The sequence below is a fragment of the Lissotriton vulgaris genome, chromosome 2_1 (assembly GCF_964263255.1).
Source record: "Lissotriton vulgaris chromosome 2_1, aLisVul1.2, whole genome shotgun sequence".
NCBI classification, from domain to species: domain Eukaryota; kingdom Metazoa; phylum Chordata; class Amphibia; order Caudata; family Salamandridae; genus Lissotriton; species Lissotriton vulgaris.
In genome coordinates, this window is record NC_141687.1 from 1,831,765,831 (window position 1) to 1,831,790,992 (window position 25,162).

The window sequence follows — 25,162 nt, forward strand, 5'->3', positions numbered from 1 at the left end:
TGGTAGATGCTGCATTATGGACTTCAGTTCATCATAATGTGCTTTGTCATATCTTGCCAACAACGCTTGGGTATTGGCAATGCGCCAAATGTTAGCTGCCTGTGATGCTGTTCGTTTACCAGAGGCGTCAAGGAGCTTAGATTCTTTATCTGGTGGTGAGGCCTCACCTGATGTTTGTGAATTAGCACGTTTACGTGCATTAGACACTACTAAAGAATCTAGTGGTGCTGGACCTCTAATGTAAACTGGGTCTTAAGGGGCAGCTTTATATTTTTTCTCAATGCGAGGGTTGAGGACCCGAGCCCTGACAGGATCTTTAAAAACGTCTGTTGCGTGCTTGATGACACCTTTAAGCATTGGCAAAATGGCAGTAGACCTTTGTGTGTTATCAAAAGTTTCTAATAGGAAATCTTCCTCCACAGTATCGGTGTGCAAGTCAACCCCATGGTACTGTGCAGCTCTCTGGACTAGTAGGTTAAAACCTATAGTGTCCTCTTGTGGGGAAGGTCTAGAAGGATATACATCGTCTTGTGGGACGTAAGGCACATCAGGGTGTTATAATCATCCCATGGATTAGGTGATTGAGGGGGCAATTGGTACCTGCTGGGTCATGTGCACCCCGACCTGTGTCATCAGAGTCTGTATCCTCATCATCTGGATTAGTGGATGGTGTAGGTGAATGATGTGGTGGAGGAGGTGTAGGGGGAGGAACAGTATGGGCAGGTGGTAGAGAAGGGACCCTTAATGGAGCGGTTGCAATGTCTCTTTGGAGGAGGAGGAGGTGCCGGCGCATCTAGTGGTCTCTTCTTGGAGCTAAGAGCTAGCTGGCCAGCCTTAGGATCCTTTACAAGAGTTTTTTTGATTAGGATCTGGTGTAAAAAGTTCTTCTGTACAGGGCAGATCCTTCGGCGTCGAAGTTCTCGGTTCCAGAGATTTTTTCAGCACCGAGCCGGTAGTGTGGTCTAAGGTCTTTTGGTTTAGAAGTGTGACCTTTCGAAATGTCTTTTACCGGAACATGTTTTTTCGGTTACGGGTGTATCTTCAGCTCTGAAGCATGTGAATCCGGGCCTTTGGGCATTTTTTTACTCTGCTTCGAGTGCGGTTTCGGCATCGATGAGCCGCTGCCAGTCTTTGGCGCTTTGTGCTTAGGTGTCGAAGCAGCGGTCGGCGTGGTCGAGGAAGATGCTTTTCTTCGGTGATGGTATAGGATCGGCACCGGGAATAGGCTGACTCGAGCCCGAGTCGCCTGAAGGCTTAGCAGGCTTCTTTGCCGGGCCCGAAGGCGGGGCGTGGGAAGCAGTCTCTCAGTGTGCACCCGGGCCCGAAAGTGAGGGTGTGACCGAAGCTTTTTTTTAGGGTGTCGAGAAAGGGTTGGGGGTTGACGGACTTACTTACGACCCGTTGAGCTGGAGTGATGTCCTCGACATCTGAGTCTTCAGCATCAGAGGAGCTGGCACTTTCTTCGGCTTGCTGGGGTTCTGGCACGTCGACGCCCTCTTCAAAGATGTCTTCGGGGATGGAAGTGGACGAGCAAGCCATTGTTCTTCGAGCTAGTCGGTCCTGAATCGTCTTCTTGGAGTGGAAAGAGGCACAAGCGGAACAGTCTTTGGCCTCGTGCTCCGGTGAGAGGCAAATGTTGCACACCTCATGTAGATCGGTGTGGGGAAACTTCGACCCACATTGAGGACACTTTTAGAAGGGCGTCCTTTCCATGAGCCAGCGAGTAAGGCCTAGGTAGGGCTGAGGGCTTCGTCGACGACTGGAATCGAAGACTTGGAAGTGGTGAAGAATCGCATTGATGTGGAGCGCGATCGAAACAATATGGTCGAACTGGGTGAGGATTGCACGCCGAAGTAAATTCGGTTCCAAACTGGAGTGCTAGAAACACATCCGAGCCCAATGGCGGAAAAAATCAATCTGCGGATGGAGTCAATGCCCATGCGCAATGTGGTCCAAAGGAGGAGTCACCTATCTTGTGACTTCCCAAAAACTTTTCAACAACAACAAACTGCAAACATCCGGGCGATATTGCAGTCCTCATTCCAGACACAGGTTCTTGGGTGGTGACTTAGAAGCTTCGAGGTGCTTCAGGCAACCCTGACTGAATCTGATTGATTGCGCTGGTAGTTAGTGCCACAGGGAGCCAATCTTTGCTTCAGCACACCATGACAAATGCCTCAAAGTCGCAAAATTCTTTAGCAGCATAATCTGCATGGCAAGCGGTTGGGCCAGTACTAGAGCTAGCCACTTATTCCGTCTGTTTGAGGTACAATATGGCTGGCACTACTGGTTCACAAAATGCTTCCTCACAGCACGGTCGCTTTGTGCACCTATTGACCAGTGCCATGGCCACATCGGCATACAGTCACTTTGGGGCAGACGAACGTGTGCTGCAAGTGAATGTGGATCCACTCGTCAGCAGTGCAGGCTTCCCGGGCAAACACAGGCAAATGCAATGCAGGCCGCAACAATAGGGTTTAGTGGCTAGCTCTGAATCAGTAGCACACCAGTCACGCTCTTCTCAAGTCCTTGATTGATGGACTTACAGCATTGGGGTCAACTGCTCTTGTCCACCCAGTAGTCCACTCCTCCTGTAGAGATGACTTGCTGCTTCTGACTTCTTTCAGGAAGGGCGCTTCAGGTATTCCAGAACAAGGAAAGCAATTCTTCCTTCAGAGGATGTTTGCTCACCTTTAGGAAGCTGGCTATCAGGCTGATACTACCTCTGACTGAGCACACATCCTTTGGGTACTTTCCAGGTAATCCCCTCTTTGTTCAGAGAATTTGGAACTGGACAAGTGGGTCCACAGCTTCCACTCTTAAGCACAGTCAGCAGATAGAGTATGTATATTCTCTGTCTGCACTTTCAGAACGGATTTGGGTTGGTTCCCCTCTCAAGTGTTTTTCTCGATCTGTCTTCCAGTTTCAGATTTTATCTTGAATGATGCTCCTCAGAGAAGGGTCATCTCCACTCTGCAGCATTCAAACAGTGGCACAAAGAGGTGTGTGCATTCTGCGCCCGGCTCTCAACATAAACACTGAACGGTGAAGAGAAACAAAAACCTGATTATCTTCTAAAGATCTTTCATACTCTGACAACAGGAACTGCTGTACCACACTTAACTCCTACCATCCACCAAATGGCACTCTTCAAGGAGAATAATCAGCAGCCCTCTGCATCAAAGGACCTACATGAATTTCTAAGAGAGCCTGTCTCCTCTTTCCCAACTTCAGTGTCAACGTTCCTTCCCTCCAATCTCAGGAATGTCGGCAATAGAATTTGACCTCAACCTCACCTTCATCTTCTGCACATGAGCGGACAGAAAATCTAAATGGAACCCGAAGGCCTGCGTCACTCTGGCTCACTCACACAATCATAGTGTGTAACCCACTCACCGCACACAACACATCCTTCCATGAGCTCTGTAGCTCAGTGCTAGCATCTCTTAGCAAATGAACGTTTACGTGAGTGGGACAGCAACCCATCACAGATAAGGTCTGGTCACGCTATGGTTGCTACAAAACTTGGTATTCTCTCAGTAGCGCACTGCATTCATGAACCCGTTACAGGGACAGACGTCCCCTGCCACAATCGAGGCCACAATTGGAGTGACCAGCCCGGGTCAGGACAAGTCCAGGGTGAGACTCTTGTCAAAAGCATGCCTAGGCCTTCGGGCACCTACTTAACTATTGATGGGCAGGGGCCAAAAATCCAAAGCCGAGATATCATGTTCCTGCAATGTGGCACACAGGGCAGGGCCAGGGACACAACTGTACTACATCATTCTGGGGACATTCCCATCCAAACAAAAATACTGCCTGGAATTTCGACATCTTATCCATTAAGGTAATATGAGTGATACAGAAATCGCTTGGGCAATGAGGACTATCACTGTGTGCATGGATGCTACTATTATGTGACATTAAGGTTGGTATGGTGTGCAAAAAGGGGCAGTATTCCCAGTAACTGGACAATTTATTTCTCATACTAGACAGCATTATCAAGGTCTTATTGGCTGCACTACAGGGTGCTGACGTGCAATATCCTGCGCATTGAAGGACCGTATTCCATAGCCCTGACGGGCACTATCATGTACACGGAGTGGCAGCATTCAGTAGCACTGATGGCCAACACTGCGCCCACAGAGCAGCAGTATTACATAGCACTGAATGCCGTTACTTCATAGCAGGGAATGACAGTATCATTTACACGGACGGACAGTATTTAGTACCAGTGATAAGTTAACACAGTGTGCACTGAAGGGCAAGAATTCAAAGCACTGACGAGCAATGCCATGGGCACTGAGGCAAGAATCCCACTCCATTGATGGGCAGTGCCATGTGCACTGAGGCAAGAATCCCACACCATTGAGGGGCAGTGCCATGTGCACTGAGGCAAGAATCCCACACCATTGAGGGGCAGTGCCATGTGCACTGAGGCAAGAATTCCACACCATTGATGGGCAGTGCCATGTGCACTGAGGCAAGAGTCACACTCCATTGATGGGCAGTGCTAAGTGCACTGAGGCAAGAATCCCACACCATTGATGGGCAGTGCCAAGTGCACTGAGGCAAGAATCCCACACCATTGAGGGGCAGTGCCATGTGCACTGAGGCAAGAATCCCACTCCATTGATGGGCAGTGCCAAGTGCACTGAGGCAAGAATCCCACACCATTGAGGGGCAGTGCCATGTGCACTGAGGCAAGAGTCCCACTCCATTGAGGGGTAGTGCCATGTGCACTGAGGCAAGAATCCCACTCCATTGAGGGGTAGTGCCATGTGCACTGAGGCAAGAGTCCCACTCCATTAATGGGCAGTGCCAAGTGCACTGAGGCAAGAATCCCACACCATTGAGGGGCAGTGCCATGTGCACTGAGGCAAGAGTCCCACTCCATTGAGGGGTAGTGCCATGTGCACTGAGGCAAGAATCCCACTCCATTGAGGGGCAGTGCCATGTGCACCGAGGCAAGAATCCCACACCATTGAGGGGCAGTGCCATGCGCACTGAGGCAAGAGTCCCACTCCATTGAGGGGTAGTGCCATGTGCACTGAGGCAAGAATCCCACTCCATTGAGGGGCAGTGCCATGTGCACTGAGGCAAGAATCCCACTCCATTGAGGGGCAGTGCCATGTGCACTGAGGCAAGAATCCACACCATTGAGGGGCAGTGCCATGTGCACTGAGGCAAGACTCCACACCATTGAGGGGCAGTGCCATGTGCACTGAGGCAAGAATCCCACTCCATTGATGGGCAGTGCCATGTGCACTGAGGCAAGAATCCCACACCATTGAGGGGCAGTACCATGTGCACTGAGGCAAGAATCCCACACCATTGAGGGGCAGTGCCATGTGCACTGAGGCAAGAATCCCACACCATTGATGGGCAGTGCCATGTGCACTGAGGCAAGAGTCCCACGTGCACTGAGGCAAGAATCCCACACCATTGATGGGCAGTGCCATGTGCACTGAGGTAAGAATCCCACTCCATTGATGGGCAGTGCCAAGTGCACTGAGGCAAGAATCCCACACCATTGAGGGGCAGTGCCATGTGCACTGAGGCAAGAGTCCCACTCCATTGAGGGGTAGTGCCATGTGCACTGAGGCAAGAATCCCACTCCATTGAGGGGCAGTGCCATGTGCACTGAGGCAAGAATCCCACTCCATTGAGGGGCAGTGCCATGTGCACTGAGGCAAGAATCCACACCATTGAGGGGCAGTGCCATGTGCACTGAGGTAAGAGTCCCACTCCATTGATGGGCAGTGCCAAGTGCACTGAGGCAAGAGTCCCACTCCATTGAGGGGCAGTGCCATGTGCACTGAGGCAAGAATCCCACTCCATTGAGGGGCAGTGCCATGTGCACCGAGGCAAGAGTCCCACTCCATTGAGGGGTAGTGCCATGTGCACTGAGGCAAGAATCCCACTCCATTGAGGGGCAGTGCCATGTGCACTGAGGCAAGAATCCCACTCCATTGAGGGGCAGTGCCATGTGCACTGAGGCAAGAGTCCCACTCCCTTGAGGGGCAGTGCCATGTGCACTGAGGTAAGAGTCCCACTCCATTGATGGGCAGTGCCAAGTGCACTGAGGCAAGAGTCCACCTCCATTGAGGGGCAGTGCCATGTGCACTGAGGCAAGAATCCCACTCCATTGAGGGGTAGTGCCATGTGCACTGAGGCAAGAGTCCCACTCCATTGAGGGGTAGTGCCATGTGCACTGAGGCAAGAGTCCCACTCCATTGAGGGGTAGTGCCATGTGCACTGAGGCAAGAATCCCACTTCATTGAGGGGTAGTGCCATGTGCACTGAGGCAAGAGTCCCACTCCATTGAGGGGCAGTGCCATGTGCACTGAGGCAAGAGTCCCACTCCATTGAGGGGCAGTGCCATGTGCACTGAGGCAAGAGTCCCACTCCATTGATGGGCAGTGCCAAGTGCACTGAGGCAAGAGTCCCACTCCATTGAGGGGTAGTGCCATGTGCACTGAGGCAAGAATCCTACTCCATTGAGGGGTAGTGCCATGTGCACTGAGGCAAGAGTCCCACTCCATTGAGGGGTAGTGCCATGTGCACTGAGACAAGATTCCCACTCCATAGAGGGGTAGTGCCATGTGCACTGAGGCAGGAGTCCCAGTCCATTGATGGGCAGTGCCATGTGCACTGAGACAAGAGTCCCACACCATTGATGGGCAGTGCCATGTGCACTGAGGGACAGAAACTCATGCCATTGATGGGTAGTGCCATGTGCACCGAGGGGCAGTATTCCATACCATAGGTGGGCAGTGCCACGTGCACCGAGGAGCGGTATTCAACAGCACTGAGGGCATTATTCACTTTGTAAAATTAAGCGTGCCGTCTTGGGGCTGGCTTTAGAGGTTGGACTTGCTCTCCGTTCTCAGGTAAAACCTCCAAGTACTCCCGACCCCGTGGCTAGTCTACATTTCTAGTGCGAAAGGGGGGGCGCACGGTGTATTATGCCATGGGCCCACGTCGTCCAATCTAAGAGCAGATTCTGCGTAATCTCGAATGTATCCGAACGGAGCGCCATCTGGCTATCGGGCGGATGACGCGGATAAGAAGCTTTCGTCCTCCGCGCTCAAATCCTGGGCAGAGGCGCGGAGTCAGAAGGCCCAGGGCCGGGGGTTGGGTCGGGGTGTTGCTAGGGGCACGGGCAGGACGGGGGAGAGAAGTTACGGCGCTGTGGACTGCAGAGATACCCGGGGTGTTCAAAAAACGGAGAAACATGAAAGAGGATGACAGTGGGAGGAGGGGGGGGGGGGGGGGATGATGCAACAAGCAGGAATCAGAAGGTCTTTACTGTATTTACACTGCCGGAGTAGTACTGTCTCTACAGTGAGGGGAGACAATGGGAGGGATTGAAAGAGAGAGAGAGAGGGAGGGAGACAAAATTAAATAAGAAAGAGACCTGGGGGAGGGCAATGAGTGCTTCAGTGAAGCAGTTTAGAAGTTCTAACCCTTTTAAAGGGCAAAAACTTCACCAATGTGGGTCATGAAGTCAGACACTCCAATAGAATGCATTTTATTAAAAAATATGACTTCTTAATATGTCGAAATATACACGTTATGTTCTCCCCTTTGTCATCTCGCCGCGCCCCTGCTTCCTCCATCCACTCTGGTTGGCCTGTGACTCTCCTAATCCATCCGCCTTATGTTTTACTCCAAGAACTGGAAGATATAGAAGTCATGGCGCTTCCGGCGGCAACTCATCTAACCAGTAACGTCTATTATGATTGTCAAGACATCAAGGAAGTCATGACACTTCCAAAACGGTGAAATGACATCCACATTTAAGGAATGGAAATGAACTGAAGGGGTGAAGGGAGGGGTAGCTGGGTGGCAGAATAGATTGTCGGGCAGAAGTGTCTGGTTTCAAGAGGGGCCCTTTCCTATTAAGGCTTCCATGACTTATTTTTACCTGGGGGGGGGGTCCTGCATAGAGATAAATGACACAAGGAGATGATAGACGGAGCACTAAAACTTTTCATATACAAATCAGTCTTGACCCTGTGCCTCATGGGAACAGTTCAGGACAAACTGCCAAGCCAGGTCCTCCCTGGACCGGAAACAAGCATCATGGGACTGGTTTCGGGGTAACACCCCTCATCAGCCAGGCTAGCTTGAACCCAGTGGCAAAGTGAGAAAGGGACCCACGTCTGGGCATACCCTCCCAATTTAGGTCAAACACCCATGATGGATGGAGAGAGAAATTACACCTGCCAGACCCTGTGTGGCTAGGAGCCTCTCTTGGAAGGTCTCTGTGGAGAATTCATTTTTGTTGCAGTTTCATGTATTGCGAACTCGGCCCGAAGGTATCAGATCGCTTTGTATGAGCACCAGTTACGTTACAAACGGACACCTTCATTTTTGTTGGACACGGAGAGATTAAGTGGTTTGCCCAGAATCACAGGATGTTAAGCGTTCCTGCTGAGACTCAGACCTGTCCCCCAGGATGGAGGTCGACCGCTCTGTTTACCGTTCACTGTCAGGACCTGTGACGGGGGGCATGGTTTTTCACTCCTTGTGCCCTGTAGATTGGCTGGAAGTTGGTGGTCTTCCCAGGCCAGCCCATCTGACAAGGTCTTTGGTTTGGGGCCCCTCTCTCTCCCCGGCACAACTTATGGTGTGGTTGAGCTTAATTTACAAACAAGCTATGTGTCCGGGTGCAGGGTATCCCAAAGAGTCCGTTGCACCTGGACCCACCCACAGCTCCTGCCACTGCTGCCGGATACCTGTAACAGCATTACTACTGATGAGACTCAAACAAGGGGGAGATTTTGGACTTTTCCAGGTCACCTCAAACTATAGGGATGAAATGGCAGAAATTAGTGCTAGTGTTGTGCAAACACCGAAACAAATTGAGAACTTTGTTGTGGGATACTTCACTAGAGTCTGGGTGATTCAGATTCCCTTGGGTATGGCCTATGGCGAGTACAGACCACGTCATGTCCCCTTTTGTGAGGAGATCGTCTAGCAGGGCCGGTGTGTGAGGGGTCCTGTCTGGTAGGTTGTGTGTTGTGAGAGGAACCTCTGGTATGTCTGGTATTTAGAGATCTCCTCTAGCAGGGTCTATACCAAGAGATCAACCCGATGGGGCATGTCTTGTGAGTTGCCTGTTCTGTTCATGTACGTTTTGACAGGTCCACCTGAAAGTGCCTCGTATAAATGTCATCTGAGGGAGTGACAGTGGTGTGAAGACCCCAGGTGGAAGTTCAAGTGGTATATGGGTCTTGGGGAACACCCCGGTGGTAAGGGGTCTCTCCCTGCAGAACCATCCGCCGACTTTAGCGCTTTTGTAAGTGTTACATTTGAGAACCATAAAGCGCTAGCCTCAATAGACCTGCAGCCTTGTTAATCTCCTAAGGATTTTGGTGCTCCACACCAGAGACTGGTCAACAAATCAATACATTCATTATTGTATGAAGCACATTAGGCTCTACAAAAAGGACAGAGAATGTATTAGTATCAAACCATGAAGGTTTATTAAAAGTTAATGATTTACAGAAAACTAAAATCAGATAAGTAGCCACCTATAATCAGAATGAGTATGCTTCAATTAATATCTAAATCAGTTACATCAGATCCTATAGACCAGAGGACGAACCAGCATGGGGTCTCCAAACAAGCAAGGAAAAAGGAAAGGCAGTCCTCTTTCTGAAAGAGAGCACTTTACGTTCTCCTACTCTGCGTTGCTCTATTCTTCATCTGCTCTAAAGAGACACAAAACTCCAACATTTTACACACCTACACACAGTTCTCATAAGACTATCCAATCAAGTGTAAGCAAATTAATACAACAGCGTGCTTGTTAGGTTCTCCAGGTTTCTAACAAAACAAGCTTCTCTCCACGTTCTACATATTTACCCTATCTGTAACTAGAGAAGATAAATGGACTAGTCTGTCTACTGCAGGTGCTTCTTAAATGTACTATTCATTTAAACATTCCATGAAAATTATCAAGAAAAGAAAATCTTTCTTTGCATGGGAGAGAAGTAAAAAGAACATCACATTTAACAGTTAGAACTCCAGCTTGCCAAGAAATAAACATGTTTGTGTGTCAGAAAAACAAAGATGGCAACCAAAGTTCGACATTTTGAAATTCAGGCCTACATTAGCTATAGTCAATCTAAACACGAATAAACATTTCTCTCTACAAATAGCATTAGCTTGTCTATGCATTAATGCCATGTTAATGAAAAATATGTAATACCTAAAAAAACTTCTCCACCTGCGACACAGCCTGTGGTGAGAGATGCCACATATGCTTCCCTAGCATGGTCACTTTTGTGACGCACCTCCTCTGGCAGTTGTAAGCAGCCCTAGCATGCAGTAAGAAGTCTCCACTGGAAGGGCAAAACCAGCAAACTCAAAGAGAGCCACTGTGTATCACACAATATTGGCTCCCTTCACTTTGCAACCCGGTCAAGGTCTGACATCACGCAATTTCAGGGGAAAGCACTATAAAGAGTGCATTTCCAGTTCGTCTTCCAAGGCTTTGAACAGCAGATGTCCTTCGAGACCGGCGGTGATAGACGCTATACAAATACTCTATAACATAACATAACATAACATAAAGGGGTGCAAAAACACCCAAGGATATTGGCACCACAGAACAGGTGTAAAATGTGAGTGGGATCAGATAAGCCCAAAGTTGCGAGGAGTCTAGATCCAAACAGGTGAGAGTACGGACAGATATAAAAGTGTTAGAGCAATCAATGCACATAGGTGAGGATTGCAGGACATAGGTTAGAAGAGACTTTGTACCCACCTGTAAATGGGCACTAGGTGTATAAATGTGACAGCGGACGTGGGTTCCTCAGGAGGCTCTGAAACGAGTCAGGCAAAGTGAACAATTGGATTGTTTTTTCTGGTTTTCAATAAAGGATTCTGTTGAGCCATCTGCCTGCGAGTGTGTCTTCAATTCAGAGCAACATCTCCTTTCGCTCCCAGAAAAGAAGCGTTGACAGTCTAATAAAATCAAAGGACTCTCCCCCACGAGTGCTGTGTCTTTTCTGGGAGCGAGGGGAGACGAGGAACGATAATTTTGGCGGGAGCACCCCACACCAGAGCAGCACCCGTTCGGGAGTGCGTGTGCATTGTGCAAGTGGAGCGGCGATATTATATATATATATATATATATAGCAAGGGCACAGCCTCGTGTCCAAAACACGTCTGAGGCATGCACTGTTCCACGCATTAGAAAAAAATTAAATAATCTGATTTTGGCTAATTATCGATTCCGTGTTCCTGTTTGAGTGCACCAAGGCACTAGGAAACTGTGTGACGAGGCGGAGCCCCTCCCACGGTCATGGCAGACCGGGAAATATGTTCTAGAGCAAAGTCCGACGCGTTTCGGGGCAGACACGCCCCTTCTTCACACTCACCATAAAGACTACAGTTACCAGCATACCTGGCAGCACAGCGTGATGAGCCACGCCCACTTAGGGTGGCCTCGTTTTGAATAAATTGCATTCAAAACACAATGGTGAGTGTGTTGTGCACTTTGTTGGTGTCCATGAAGAAGGGGCGTGTCTACCCTGAAACGAGTTGGACTTCTGCTCAATATTTTGGAGGGAGGCTGTGAGGTTGTTGGGGGCATAAGAAGGCTGGATAGTCTGGATGTGCCGTGGGTAGCCCTCCTGAAGCGCCTGGCGCATTGCTCTAGAATATATATATATATATATATATATATATTCACTGAAAAAACCATAGGTTTCACACCAGTTATAGTTAGGAATTAGCATTTAAAAAACCTAATAAATTCACTGAAAAAACCATAGGTTTCACACCAGTTATAGTTAGCTGGAAATTATACTGACATAAAACCATTGAAATTCCACATTATAGTTAGTTGGACTCACTATAACTTGCGCGCCTGCAATGCACTGCTGATGACGTCACATATTACATCACTCATGACATGGTTAGTGACATCACTCATAACATCACTGATGACATCATCCAGTGAATGTGTGTCTTTCTGAATAATAAATATGTTTTATATATGTATATGAAAAAGGTCGATGGAAGAATAAATGTTTAAGTAAGTGTCTAAATGGATGTTTTTTTTCTAAAAAAAATGATTTGTTAACTGCCTTATTAAGTGTATCTTAGTGAATACATATATTAGCGAGTAACTTTTAAATATTGAAATATATGTATCAGTGTTTCACTTTGTGTATAAGTGGCTGCATGGGTTGGTGACTGACTCACTGTTTGTATGTGTTTTGAAGACAGCATATGTGCAGGCCTGTATGGGTGGAGGAGTGTGTATATGTGTGTGTTAGTGAGTGAATGACTGTCTCACTAGTGTCTTTATCAGTAACTACATATGTTTTAATCTAGTATATGTGAATATTGATGTATATAAGTGAGTATATGTCAGAGCGAGAGATTGTAAGAGTTCCTGTTTAAATAAGTATGTGTTTCTATAAGTGATTGTTTAAGAGAGTAAGTATGTGTACATTTCCATAGAAGTAAAGTGGTAGTGTGTGTATAGTTCTATATGCAAATAAATGGATGTTCAATGGTTTATTTGCATGTATGAGTAAGTGTGTGAGTAACTTTTGGATGACTGTCGGTGTGCAACAGTATGTATAGGTGTATCACTACATATAACGAGTGAGTATATGTATGAGTGACTATATAGAACTGTTGGTGAATGAGTGGATGTGTATATAGATGGTGGAATTACTGAATTGTTTGTTGTAACTGGTATGGGTGAAAATGTAAATTTCTATTTTTGAATATGTCTTTCAAGGCTTACATTACACTGAAAGGAGGTCTGTCACTCTGTCACAAGGATGGTGTCATCAGTGATGTCATGAGTGATGTCACTGACCATGTCATGAGTGATGTAATATGTGACGTCATCAGCAGTGCATTGCAGGCGTGCAAGTTATAGTGAGTCCAACTAACTATAACGTGGAATTTCAATGGTTTTATGTCAGTAAAATTTCCAGCTAACTATAACTGGTGTGAAACCTATGGTTTTTTCAGTGAATTTAATAGGTTTTTTAAATGCTAATTCCTAACTATAATTGGTGTGAAACCTATGGTTTTTTCAGTGAATGTCATAGGTTTTTTAAATGCTAATTCCTTTCTATATCGAGTTTCTAACCTACGATTTTTTTTATAAATTTGCTGTTTTGTGTAAGTATTAATTATTATTATTATTATTTTTTTTAATCATTTTTTCCTGGGGCGCTCTGGGTGCGTGCTCCGGTAAGCTCTCCGGAAAGCGCACCCAAAGCGCTACTTTCGTTTGTGAAAAAAAATATGAATGAAAAGTAAATAATAACGCAAGACATTTAGTACCATACATATAAAAGCAGTTTTTTTAATAAGGAAATGAAAATGATTTTGCATTTCCGTGAAACTATCAAAACGTCACTTCGGCGCGCCGCGCAAGCACCCCCGGAATCGCCTACGTTCGCGCCGCGTATGCGCCCCGGAAGCGCCTAAGTTCGCGCCGCGTATGCGCCTACGTTCGCGCCACGTGTGCGCCCCGGAAGCGCCTACGTTAGCGCCGCGTATGCGCACCCGGAAGCGCTCCGGTGCGCGCAGTGTCAGCGCGTCAAGTCATGTGACCTTAAAATAACACTTTTCATTGGTTGCTAACAGTTTTTTTTTTTTACAAAGAATGAAATCCCCACCCATTTCCTTCACTTCTTCTTTCACTTTTGTGACTGAAAGACCTGCCTTTTTTTCTCTTCAATCTTGCTTGATTAATCATGGCTGCCAGAAAATCCAGCAGTGAAGATGAGCCTGAATTCATCGATGAACAGCCTCCTCAGCCAAAGGTGAAGGAGCATTTCATTTGGAATTTTTTTCAATACCAGTACCAGCTGACCAGAAGAAGGTGAATGCTCCAAAAGTGGAGTGCAGGATCTGCAAACAAGTCCTGTCACGGGGTGACCCCCAAAAAAAATATTCTTTTGGGAACTTCACAATGATACGCCATGTGGAGAGGAGGCAACCCCAGAATTTTGCCCGGGAAAGTGTCAGGGCTCTGGCACAAGAGGTTCCCAGTGATGGGGCCTCTACATCCACCGGAGGAGCAACTACTTCTGGAAGGGGGCGATCGCAGAAGCTGGTTCCTAATATACAACCTGCATTCATTTCATTTCATAAAGCTTTATTCGGAGCATTTAAAAAACATGTCCATAAAAGCACATATAATACAGACAATTCATACATAATTCATTAAAGAAAACACATGATATAAAATATACAATTATTAATTACAGACAATACATTAAACAATACATATCTCCAAGAAATACCACATAATACAAAATATCCAGAGGGGGATGGAATAAATATTTAAAAATGTACATATATTTAAAAACACATACTTTTCCTGGCGCTAATAGCTTTAAGCAAAAAAGAAGCGGTAAAAAAGCAAATGTCCGGGTGATTCAGATTAAAAAGCAGTTTCATAGCATCCGAAGTGTTTCTCACTCCAAATCTATTGAATAATGGCTTCAAGTAGAATTTCCGTAACTCCCTATACAGTTCGCATGTTAATAAAAAGTGCTTAGTGCTTTGTTCAGTTTTATTATCACATTCACAGGGGCCAATAGGGCGCATTTTAATGTTTGGGCACGCAACCAGATAATGTACTATACCCATCCTCATTCTGGTTAGTACAAACTGGTGCGTGGTTCTTGTTACCTGTGACAGATATGGGCTGAAACCAGTAAATTCATTCATGCTATTGTACAGTACACATGTAGCTAACTTAGAATCCTCTAAAAGATGCCTTTCATTACAGTGATTTAAAAAGATTGTTTTCACATTAGATTTGGGGATTTCCGAGAGCCTGTAGGGGTCCATTAGCACATTGATCCCGAATAATTTTTGTAAACATTCAATAATATATTTGATCCAAGGGATCTTCAAGTGTTGGTCCAATAAAAAGCAGTCCTTAATAATTGCTCTGTTCAATGAGGTACCATCACTGAGCCAGATAGAGCGCCACAATAGTATGGGCCTTAGCATAATCAGATCATTTAGGGCTTGGATCCCTGTTTCGTTATGAACCAAGGAATTGGAAGTAGACTTGGGTAAACATAAGAGCTTTTTCAGGAAGAGGTTCTCCTCTACCTGAAGGCTCTTGAGAGATGACACACCCCAGACTCCTGCCCCATAGAGGGCCGCAGAGAGACATTTAGCTTGGTAGATATTTAACATGTCTTTAATACGTCTATTCCCCAACTTCTTGGCAAACAAAAAGACCCCATTAGAGCTCCTAATCATCTTAGTTCTGACTACTTTATGTTCAGTGGCCCAACTCCCTTTATTAGAAAAGGTAATTCCCAAATAGCAAATGTGTTCAACTTTTTTAACTGGTTCACCATCAATAACATAGTGGGTTTTACCTCTGCTTTTTGCTTTTCCCGAACTGCATTCCAGTACATATGTCTTAGACTTATTGATCACCAGTTTCCTATTCTTAATGAAGGATACAAAACAATCCATTAAACGTTGGAGACCCAAGGGTGTCCGAGACAGTAGCACTGCTTCGTCCGCGTAGAGTAATACAGGTATATTAAAGTTATTAACTCTAGGGGCATCCGCAGCGACTGCCTCATTAATAAAGAGGGTAAAAAGCAGGGGTGCTAAAACGCACCCCTGTCTAATACCTCTTCCTATCCCAAATTTCAACAAAGGTGTCCTGAAATGCAGATACTGCGATCAACTCCTTACCTATGGGGAGCAAAGTGTCCTGCTCATGGTTCGAGCATTGGAGAACCATCACTGCCGTTCCCAGCCCTAATTATTTTTGTTTTTTTGCTCCTGTTGAGCAGTTTCCATTCCCTGTTTTTGTTTGTTCTTAAAAAAAAAGGAAAAAAAGTTCTTTTCAGAACCACCTCCAATTCTTATCAAAGAGCTATATTCTTAAAAAAATGAAAAAGAGTAAGTGAAGTGGAGTGCATTGATAATGGAAAGGAAAATGAGTAAGAAAGAACAGAAAGGTATGAGAGGAGAAAGGAAGTGAAGTAGGGGGACTGAAGAAGGTGAGTGTTGGGAAGGAAAGTAAGAAGGAGAGTGAATATGGGGAATGTGGATATTCAAAGAAAATGTTGAAAAGGAACGGGGGTGTGGAAGGGTAAGAAAAGATGCATTGCTGGAGTTGAAGACTGAAGGCCTCATTTATGAGCCCATGCGTCACTTTAACGCCACCAGAGTGCCACTTTTTGTGACGCACCTGTGCTGTAAAAAATGCACCTTATTCAGTCATACTTACAAAGTGACGCATCTAGGTAATTGCGTCACTTTGTAAGCCCCTGCGCCACATTATTCCTACGTCAGGTGAAATGTATGCAAAAGGGACGTATTGACGTGCAAGAAAGGGTCATAGAGGTGACACAGTGAATAAACTGGGGGCCTCATTTATGAAAAGTGACGCATCGCTGCGTGAAAACAGCAATGCATCACTTTTCAGTGCGCACTCCTTACGACATTCCTGATGCGTCATATTTAATGTATGACGCATCATGTCGCAAGGAGTTACAGATACGTCAGTATTTCTGACGTATCTGTAAGCGCAAAAGTAACGCATTGCTGGAGTGTGTCACAAAAGTGACGCAACTCCAGTAATGCGTCCTTTCACATGGGGAAAGCCCCATGTGAAAGGGCTTGCGTCAGTCTTACGCCTGCTGTGAGGCAGGCGCAAGATTTTGACGCAACAGCGTCCTAAAAGTGACGCAGTGAAATCTCATAGATTTCACTGCGTCATTATTACGAGGCTTTTTGCGGGGGAACGCCCCCTCTGCATACATTATACCTGACGCAGGTATAATGTGGCGCAGGGGTTTAAAAAGTGACGCATCTACCTAGATGCGTCACTTTTTAAATATGGCGCAACGAGGCGCATTTTTAACACCGCTGGTGCGTCACAAAAAAAGGCGCACCGGCGGCGCATAACTGTCACAAGGCCTTCATAAATAAGGCCCTGGATTTTCCCATGCTTCGCTCCCCGGTCCGCTCCCCGGTGCGCGTACCAGGCGCCCCCCCCCCGCGCAAATCGAATTATTATTTTTTTTTTGCCCCGCGGGACCCTATTATAGCCCCACAACAAACCTTGGGGTCAGAGGGGGGGTCTACCCTGCCCCCTTATAGTTATTTCCCCCTTTTTTTAATGCCACCTCTTGTGTCTCGATCCTACCGATACACAAGATGGCGGCCGCTCCGGACTGTTTCGAATGTTTACAGACACCCGTGAACCAATCAGCTTTCCGTGCGCAAGTCGCGTTGCACACCCGGTGCGCTCCCCGGTGCGCGTACCGGGGCGCGCCTATAGATATATATATTTTTTTGAACCTAAATTACTCAAAATCCACTGGAGCACATATCTTGAGACATAGCAAAGGCACATCGGGCTACCAGTCCCTACAATTTTGCCAAGTTTGGTGTAAATCCATTCAGCCGTTCGGGCTAAAAGTGAGTTCGACCGCCCTATGGAAATTAACATGGGGAAAAAGCGTTTTGGGACCCCCCTTTTATCTCAGACCCCGCTTGACAAATCCCCCCCAAACTTTCAGGGAAGGACCGGAGCTCGACGAGGCCATTTTGAGGAAATTTTCAGGCAGATTCGTCAACCAGCGCCAAAGTTATTTCAAATAGAATTTTGAGATTTTGCATTGAAAAAAATCCTAACTATAACTACCTACTGGCGACCGCCAGTAGGTAATATATATATATATATATATATATATCTCCACAAAAAAATGTATATATATATATATATATCCACATCAAATAAAGTGTTCATCCTGAAAATATTAACTTGTGTACAAAAACAACAAAAACATGTTTAGCATTCGAAGGTAGGTATAGGAGTAAACTAAAATGCTCTTACCAGAATAGGCACACAGTTTACCAGTACACACAGTCATATTTGACTGGAGAAAAATTAAAGAATTGGAAGTTATGTGTCAGTAGAGTGACTGTTTCTTGATGGGTATATTTGCTTAATTGCTCTTGGAGCACCATAGATATATTCTGTGCACGGACTGGCTTCTATAATGCGAGTATACACATATGTACCTACCAAGATCAGCTTTGAATATTAGTTATGCTAATATGAGTCAGCACAGGCATACTGGGATTTGTCTGGATATCTATTGGTTTGGCTTTGTCACATGGAGAGTGCCTGGGCTTTCGAGGATTTATTGCTGCTATGTCTAGGCTTGTTATAGTTATGCCCAGGCAAATTATGGTGACATGTAAGTCTGTGCCTCTGCATTCCAGGCTATGTTTAAGATAATGGTGACTGTAGCTGGTCTTTGATGGCTGTTCTCCTGGTCTATGATGTCTGGTCTCCTAGTCTATGCTGATGATTTTTTGTGGTAGAGCCTCTTGAACATTATCTCAACCGCCTAGTGAATATGTGGCTGATAACTAAACAACACTTTAATCTACTTTAATAATCTACTTCCGTGACAATCCTAGTCAGACATAGATCAGGCCACCTCACACCCTGGTGCCTTAAAGCTATTGGGCTGGGAGTCTAAATTCTCTGCCTGCTGTGACACCAGTGCTTAATTTGTAAAAAAAACGAAGCCCCGGGGCTGAAAATGCTGCCAAGGAGGCTGCAGGCCACTTCTATCTCCAGTGTGTCCAACTTTCAACACCCACCCTGCCTCAGTCTCTATCCTGTAACCATGCTCTGCTGTCTGTCCCCTAAGACATGCGTTTTACTTCTTTACCTACGCTGACAGATAAGTGTGAAAAAAAATGTACACCAAATGAAAATACTTTTTTTTAACATATTAATTACTGTGGTCTGACTGGGTTTGTTGCAGGTCAGGAGGCTGCTTGAGCACAGCATGTCAAGTCACTGCTAGTGCTGCCTGCAATTAGTTTGGTCCAGTTATGACGACGACATAGGCATCCCCTGCTCAGATTGCTGTGACCCTGTCTGCCACAGCACAAGAACTGTCCACAGCCGCAATCAATGCCTGTGAGATGCGAGTATGGCTGTTGCACCAACTGGGCTCAAGCCCACTCAGCAATTAGCATGCATGGAGATAGTGCACGGAAACGACAGGTGACTCCATAGCGCACAAAAGTTGTGGTGGGCCTTCGCCACATCAAGCACGTTGAGGAAAGTAGCAATGCAGGGCTGCAGGCCCCCACTACAACTATCCAATGGGAGGCTTAGGCTCAGGCAGTGGTAGGGTGCAACAGACTCCAGGAATAGAATGCAAGCCATTCGTTAATGATGACTTGGATTAATGACCGGCGTGACAACATCATCACTAAAGTGATGATACACAATCATGCCTGCCTGAACAGATGTATGCCTGCCTATGAAAACATTCCAGACCGTCACCATGCAAGGTATGTGGTTCTTTTTTTCTTTTAATTGGGCAATTCATATTGAGACCACCACCTGCAGGACCAGAAATCATAGCCCCAGCCCTGTGAAAGAAGTGCTGGTGCGGAGCACCTGAAAGCACCTGCTCAAATTAAGTACTGCACCCATCATTCCTGGTATTAGGATCCCACCTAGGGCTAGCCATGCCTAGCTTCCGCCTTGTTTCCTGAAACTAATAGTCACTGAGAGGTATGCTCCAGTCCTCTGCCCCTGATGATGCTGGCACCACTGGTCTGAGGATCCCATCCAGTGCTAGGCCTGCACAGCTCATACTTTTGTCTGCCAATGTCAGTCACTTACAGCTTGATGCTTCAACCCCCTGCTTGGACAGTCCCCAATACTCTTGGTCTCCGGATCCCACCAATTGCCAGCCATATTTAGCTCCTGCCTCTGTCTCTGGTACTGATAGTTACTGAGAGGTGGCTGCTTATCTTCGTGATGATTCTACCACCCTAGGTCTAACAGTCCTACTAGTGCAAAGCCTGTGCAGCTCCTGCCTTGGCCTCACACACTGTTTGCCATGTAGTTGGATGCCCACCCTCTAACTCAGTATTCCACCTAGTGCAGCCATGCCCAGCTCCTACCTTGGTCTCCCACATGGATCAGGGCCAGTCTGGCCCTTGACACTGAGAGCTGGGTGCAGAGGCCCTCTAGTACCCTGTTGGTGGAATCAGAGTGGCGTTTAGACTCACCGAGGTGTCTTCAGAGCACGAAGCGATGATGTTCTCCATGAAGGGGCTCCACTTGATGTCCAGGACGTTGCCCTGGTGACCGCACACCTTGGGGAAATTGGGTTCGATGCGCCCAGTCTGAGGAAAAAGAAACAATGGAGCAGCGTCAATGAGGGGTGCAAAGCATGTGTCAGAAGTGCCTGATGCACTGGATCACTGCTCCATCCACACCAGGCATGCGGGACAGAGTGCAGTAAAACTGGAGAATATCAAGCATAGGCAAAGCCAATAGGTCTTGCCTATGTGAGAGCCATTAGCAATTTGTTTTAGCCATGTTGTACACCGGTGTGGCTGCTGTTCAGCATGGCAAAAAGTTGGCGGCATGCGGCAGTGTAGATTGGAGTGCGGTAGATTAGTAGGTGGTAGAATGGAGTCTAGTAGATTGGGGAAGAGGTGAGTGGGGTAGAGTGGAGTTGGGTAGAGTGGAGTAGATTGTAGTGGGCAAAATTGAAGTGGAACGAGTTAAACTGAAGTGGGATATATTGGGGTAGACTTTAGTGGAGTTGAGTGGGATAGATTGAAGTGGAGTAGCGTAGATTGTTTTGGCGTATATTGGAGTGGTGAGTGGGGTAGATTGGCAAGTTAGATTGAATTGGGATGGATTGGGATGGAGTAAGGTGGAGTGGAGTGGAGTAGATTGGAGTTGGTAGATTAGGGTAGAGTGTAGTGTAGTGGGTAGATTGGGGTCAATAGACGTAGGGTAGAACGGCGTAAAAAGGGGTAGAGTGGAGTTGGGTATATTGGGGTAGATTGGAGATAGTTGGGTAGACTGCTGGGGAAGAGTGGAACAATGTGTATTGGGGTAGAGTAGATTTGGAGTGGAGTACATTGGAGTGGGTGGATTAGGATGGGGTGGAGTGGGGTGGGGTAGATTAGTGTGGGGTAGAATGGAGTAGGGTGGAGTGGGGTTGATTGGAGTGGAGTAGATTGGGGTCCATTAGAGTGTGGTGGGGTAGATTGGATTAGAGTAGATTGGGGTGGGGTTTAATTGGAGTGGGGTAGAGCAGAGAAATGGGGTAAAGTGGAGTGGGATGGACTGGAAAGGCGAGGGGTAAAGTGGAGTTGGATAGATTGGAATGGATTGGGGTAGAGTGGAGGGGGATGGACTAGTGTGGAGTGGGATGGACTTGTGTGGGTTGGGGTAGATTGGAGTTGAGTGGTGTAGATTAGGGTGGAGTGTAGTAGGGTAGATTGGCGTTTGGTAGAATGGGTGGATTTGAGAAGGGTAGATTTGAATGGAGTGGGGTATATTGGGGAAGACTGGAATGGGGTAGAGTGAAGTGGGGTAGATTGGAGTAGGTGGAGTGGGGTAGAGTGAGGTGTGGTAATTGGTAATTGGTTTGGCTGGAGTAAATTAGAGTGAGATAGATTGGGTGTGGCAGACTGGAGTAGGGTAGATTGGGATGGAGAAAACTGGAGTGGGGTGGAGTGATTTAGATTGGATTGGGGCAGATTTGAGTGGAGTGTGGCAGATTATAGCGGGGTAGATTGAGTGTATTGGAGTGGGGTAGACTGGAGTGGAATTAGATAGATTGTATTAGAGTGAAGAGTGGAGTGGATTGGGCGAAGTGGAGTGGATAGGAGTAGACTTCAGTTGAGTGGGGTAGGATGTAGTGGAATATATTAGGGTGGAGTAGACTAGATTGACGTGAAATGGAGTGGGGGAGATTGAGTTAGATTGTATTGGAGTGGAATGGGGTAGAGGAGTGTGATAGACTGAGGCAGATTGAAGTGAAATGGGTTAGATCTGAGTGCAGTAGATTGTAAAGTAGTGGTGTGAGGTAGGTTGGAGTGGAGTGGGATAAATTAGGCTAGATTGGAGTGAGTGAGCTAGATTGGAGTGGAGTGGGTGGGGTACACTGGAGTGGGTTAAGTGGTGTAAAGTAGAGGGGCGTATAGTATAGTGGAGGGCGAGTTAAAGAGTTTTTTTCAGAGTGGAGTGGCATAGAGTAGAGTTGCAGGTCACAGATTGGAGTGTTGCAGAATGGAGTGGCGTGGCATAGAGTGCAAGGGCATGGAGTAGAATTTTGTGATAGGAGGGTGATGTCTTAGGGTGGGGCATGCATGGTTTGGTAGCACACTGCCATTTCAGACTATTACATTTTCGCCGACATACGTACATTTTTACTGTGTGAAATGATAATGTGTGGAAATGTCATCACCTAGTGTATTTTTGTGTTTTGGTCGAATTCAAATATTTGTTTCCACCACACTTCAGAATTACAATACAAATGTGCTTTATTTGTACTTTCCTAATTCTGAACCATCAGCACAGTTAATTTTCGTGGTGTGCTAGAAAAAATAACATCCTACGCCCTCTACTTTCACATGGGTACTCAGCAGGGCTGACACATAAAATCTCTCACTTTGAAGTCAGAGAAAGAAAAGCAAACATCAAGCTTCCTGTAAAGCAGAGACTGACATTTTACCTCTGTCTTTGAATGCACACCAAATGTGACAAGAACAAGATTTAAAGGCCAGTTTACAGAAATTGAGTACTTGGAAAGATACAGTAATGTTCGTGGAAGGGGCGAACTCAAGCTGGACTGCCTAAAGCCAATAAAGACAGGAAATAGAAAGCAAGCAACTAGGAGTTACAAACCACAATGCCAATAGTAAGTTATGGGCGGAATCCATTCCCAGGGAAGCTTTCAGAATTCCCACAAGAAGTTGTAGGTGTGATAAAGTAAGACTCCAAATATTGATTTAAGTAGGTTCTTAATTGGAGAGAATCCCATCAATAGGTCATGCAACAGCCTGGCCCAACTGCAACTCAACTCTTTGAATCGTGTAGAAGCTGTTATAGCAGCGCTGAACATTTTTACATCCCTTCCTAGGCCTAAAAAATTGAACAGAATCTTAAGTGACAAAAAACACAAAACATAAGAACAATATAAAAGCAAGAGAAATGATGACTTAACATTGCAGAACACCACACAAAGACATCTATAACTCACACTAGATCATTTCCTTTGTATGCTACTATTCTATTAAGGTTCCAGATCCTCCCATCTTCCACCTTAACAGCATTGCAAAAGAGTTTGATAATTTTCTGAGGACCCATGAATTTGGACCCACCTTTAGACAACACAGGTTTTTTAATCAATATAAATAAGATCACCAACTGACACATTAAATTTCTTCCCACCTTTCTACATATCATAATTTAGCTTATGATTCTCCACACACTTCTGTTCTTGTTCACTATCAACCTTCCTTAATTCCCATGACACACGTTCACCTTTTCCCCAATCTAACCAGCCAGCGGACCATTCTGTACTGGCCTTTCTTCCCCTAACCAATTCAAAGGGAACCTCGCCTGGGGTTGTGTCTGGAGCGAATCTATGTGCATACAAAAACCTCTTCATCCCTGCCTTCCAATTCCTTCCTGCACACACTTCCAATTGAATACATTCCTTAATTGCTCTATTAAATTTATCAACAGTACCATTTTGTGCAGGGAGATATAGTGAACACCTTCTGTGATTAATACCTTTGATGTGCAATAATTCCACCATTTCAGCTGACACAAGTTGAGGACCATTGTCTGTCTAGATGGCATTGGGCAAACCTTTGTGGTTAAAAATCTCTTAAGAATTGAGTAATCCTTTTTGTCTCAGTACTACTGACAACTCCAATCTCTCCACAATGAAAGAACTGATCAATCAGAACAAGAAAATAGTTAGAAGCTCCCCTACAGTGCAAAGGTCAACAATATCCTTTTACAATCGAGACATTCTCTGACCAATCTCTCTATCATAAAATACATTCCTGGCCACTTTGCGCTTGTACTGAATTTAGGCATTTTTGAACGACGACTGTGCCCCTGCTTTGTCTCGCGCTACCCTACCGCCATTTTGCTGTTGTTGTTGTGTTTACCTTGTCCCTGTGTCTCCTCCCTGCTCCCACCTCCCAGCTGACCCTCCCACGCTCCGCCCCCCTCCACTATCCATTTATGGACAGATGGACCTACGCGCAGCATCCACGCGCTGCAGCCGCGCCGAAGGTGCGCCAAAGGTAAGCCCGTCTACGCCCGTCCGCGCCTGGACCGCGCCCAGCGCCAGACCCCCTGGCCCCCGCCGCACCCAACCCTCTAGAGTCACATATGATGCCACAACTCTCCTCGCCCTCAACCCCGGACGCACACCACTATGCTGCGAAGCCATCCCAGGAAGTACCCACGGCCCATTCGCCTGCCTCTCCTGCAAGTTCACATGCATCAGGACCCTCACCAAACCCACTTCCTCCACACACAGCTCCGACTAACCGCCTAAAGTGCATCCTGCTTAACACCCGCTCGGTCCACAGACACGCAACTGAACTCTGGGACCTACTCGACACTGTGTCACCGGACATCGCCTTCCTTACAGAAACATGGATGAACACATCATCAGCACCCGACATCGCCATAGCCATACCGGACGCTTACAAGATTATCCGAAAAGACCGCATCAACCAAACAGGAGGAGGCATCGCCATCATCCATAGGAACACCATCAAAATCACGACCAGCTCAGACAATCTTGCTACCGCCGAACATCTCCACTTTCAGATCCACACCGACCCTAGGACCACACTTAGAGGCACCCTCATCTACAGGCCTCCAGGTACCCGCACTCAATTCAGCGATGACATCACGGACTTCGTCAGCCCACTTGCCATCGCCTCCGAGAACTACATTCTACTGGGAGACCTCAACTACCACCTTGAAAACAAACACGACAGCAACACCTCCACCCTTCTGGACAACCTGGCCAATCTCGGACTCAAACAACTTGTTGAGAGAGACCACCACCCATGTAGCCGGACACACGCTTGAACCTATCTTCACCTCCAGCAAGCACATCTCCTTCGATCACACCACAACTCTCCACTGGACGGACCACAGCTGTGTTCACTTCAGCTACAAAACTACCCTGACCCACAACCGCCCACAACCTATACCTCGGAGAAACTGGAACAAAATCACCGCCGACCAACTCCTCACATCACTCAACCAAAACCCTCCCACTGGACCCAAACCAAGCGGCCA

The 25,162-nt window shown here is 46.6% G+C and overlaps 1 protein-coding gene across 4 annotated transcripts in view; it reads right to left on the reverse strand.

Annotated features, from left to right (window-relative positions):
• The window catches only part of CORO2B (coronin 2B), a 581,091-nt gene that overhangs the window by 147,848 nt on the left and 408,081 nt on the right, over positions 1 to 25,162 (reverse strand). For all 4 annotated transcript variants that reach the window (XM_086957966.1, XM_086957970.1, XM_086957968.1 and 1 more), the window contains one exon: positions 20,092 to 20,208. In XM_086957966.1, the coding sequence (XP_086814092.1) occupies positions 20,092 to 20,208 (117 nt within the window). The remainder of the gene's footprint in view (positions 1 to 20,091; positions 20,209 to 25,162) is intronic.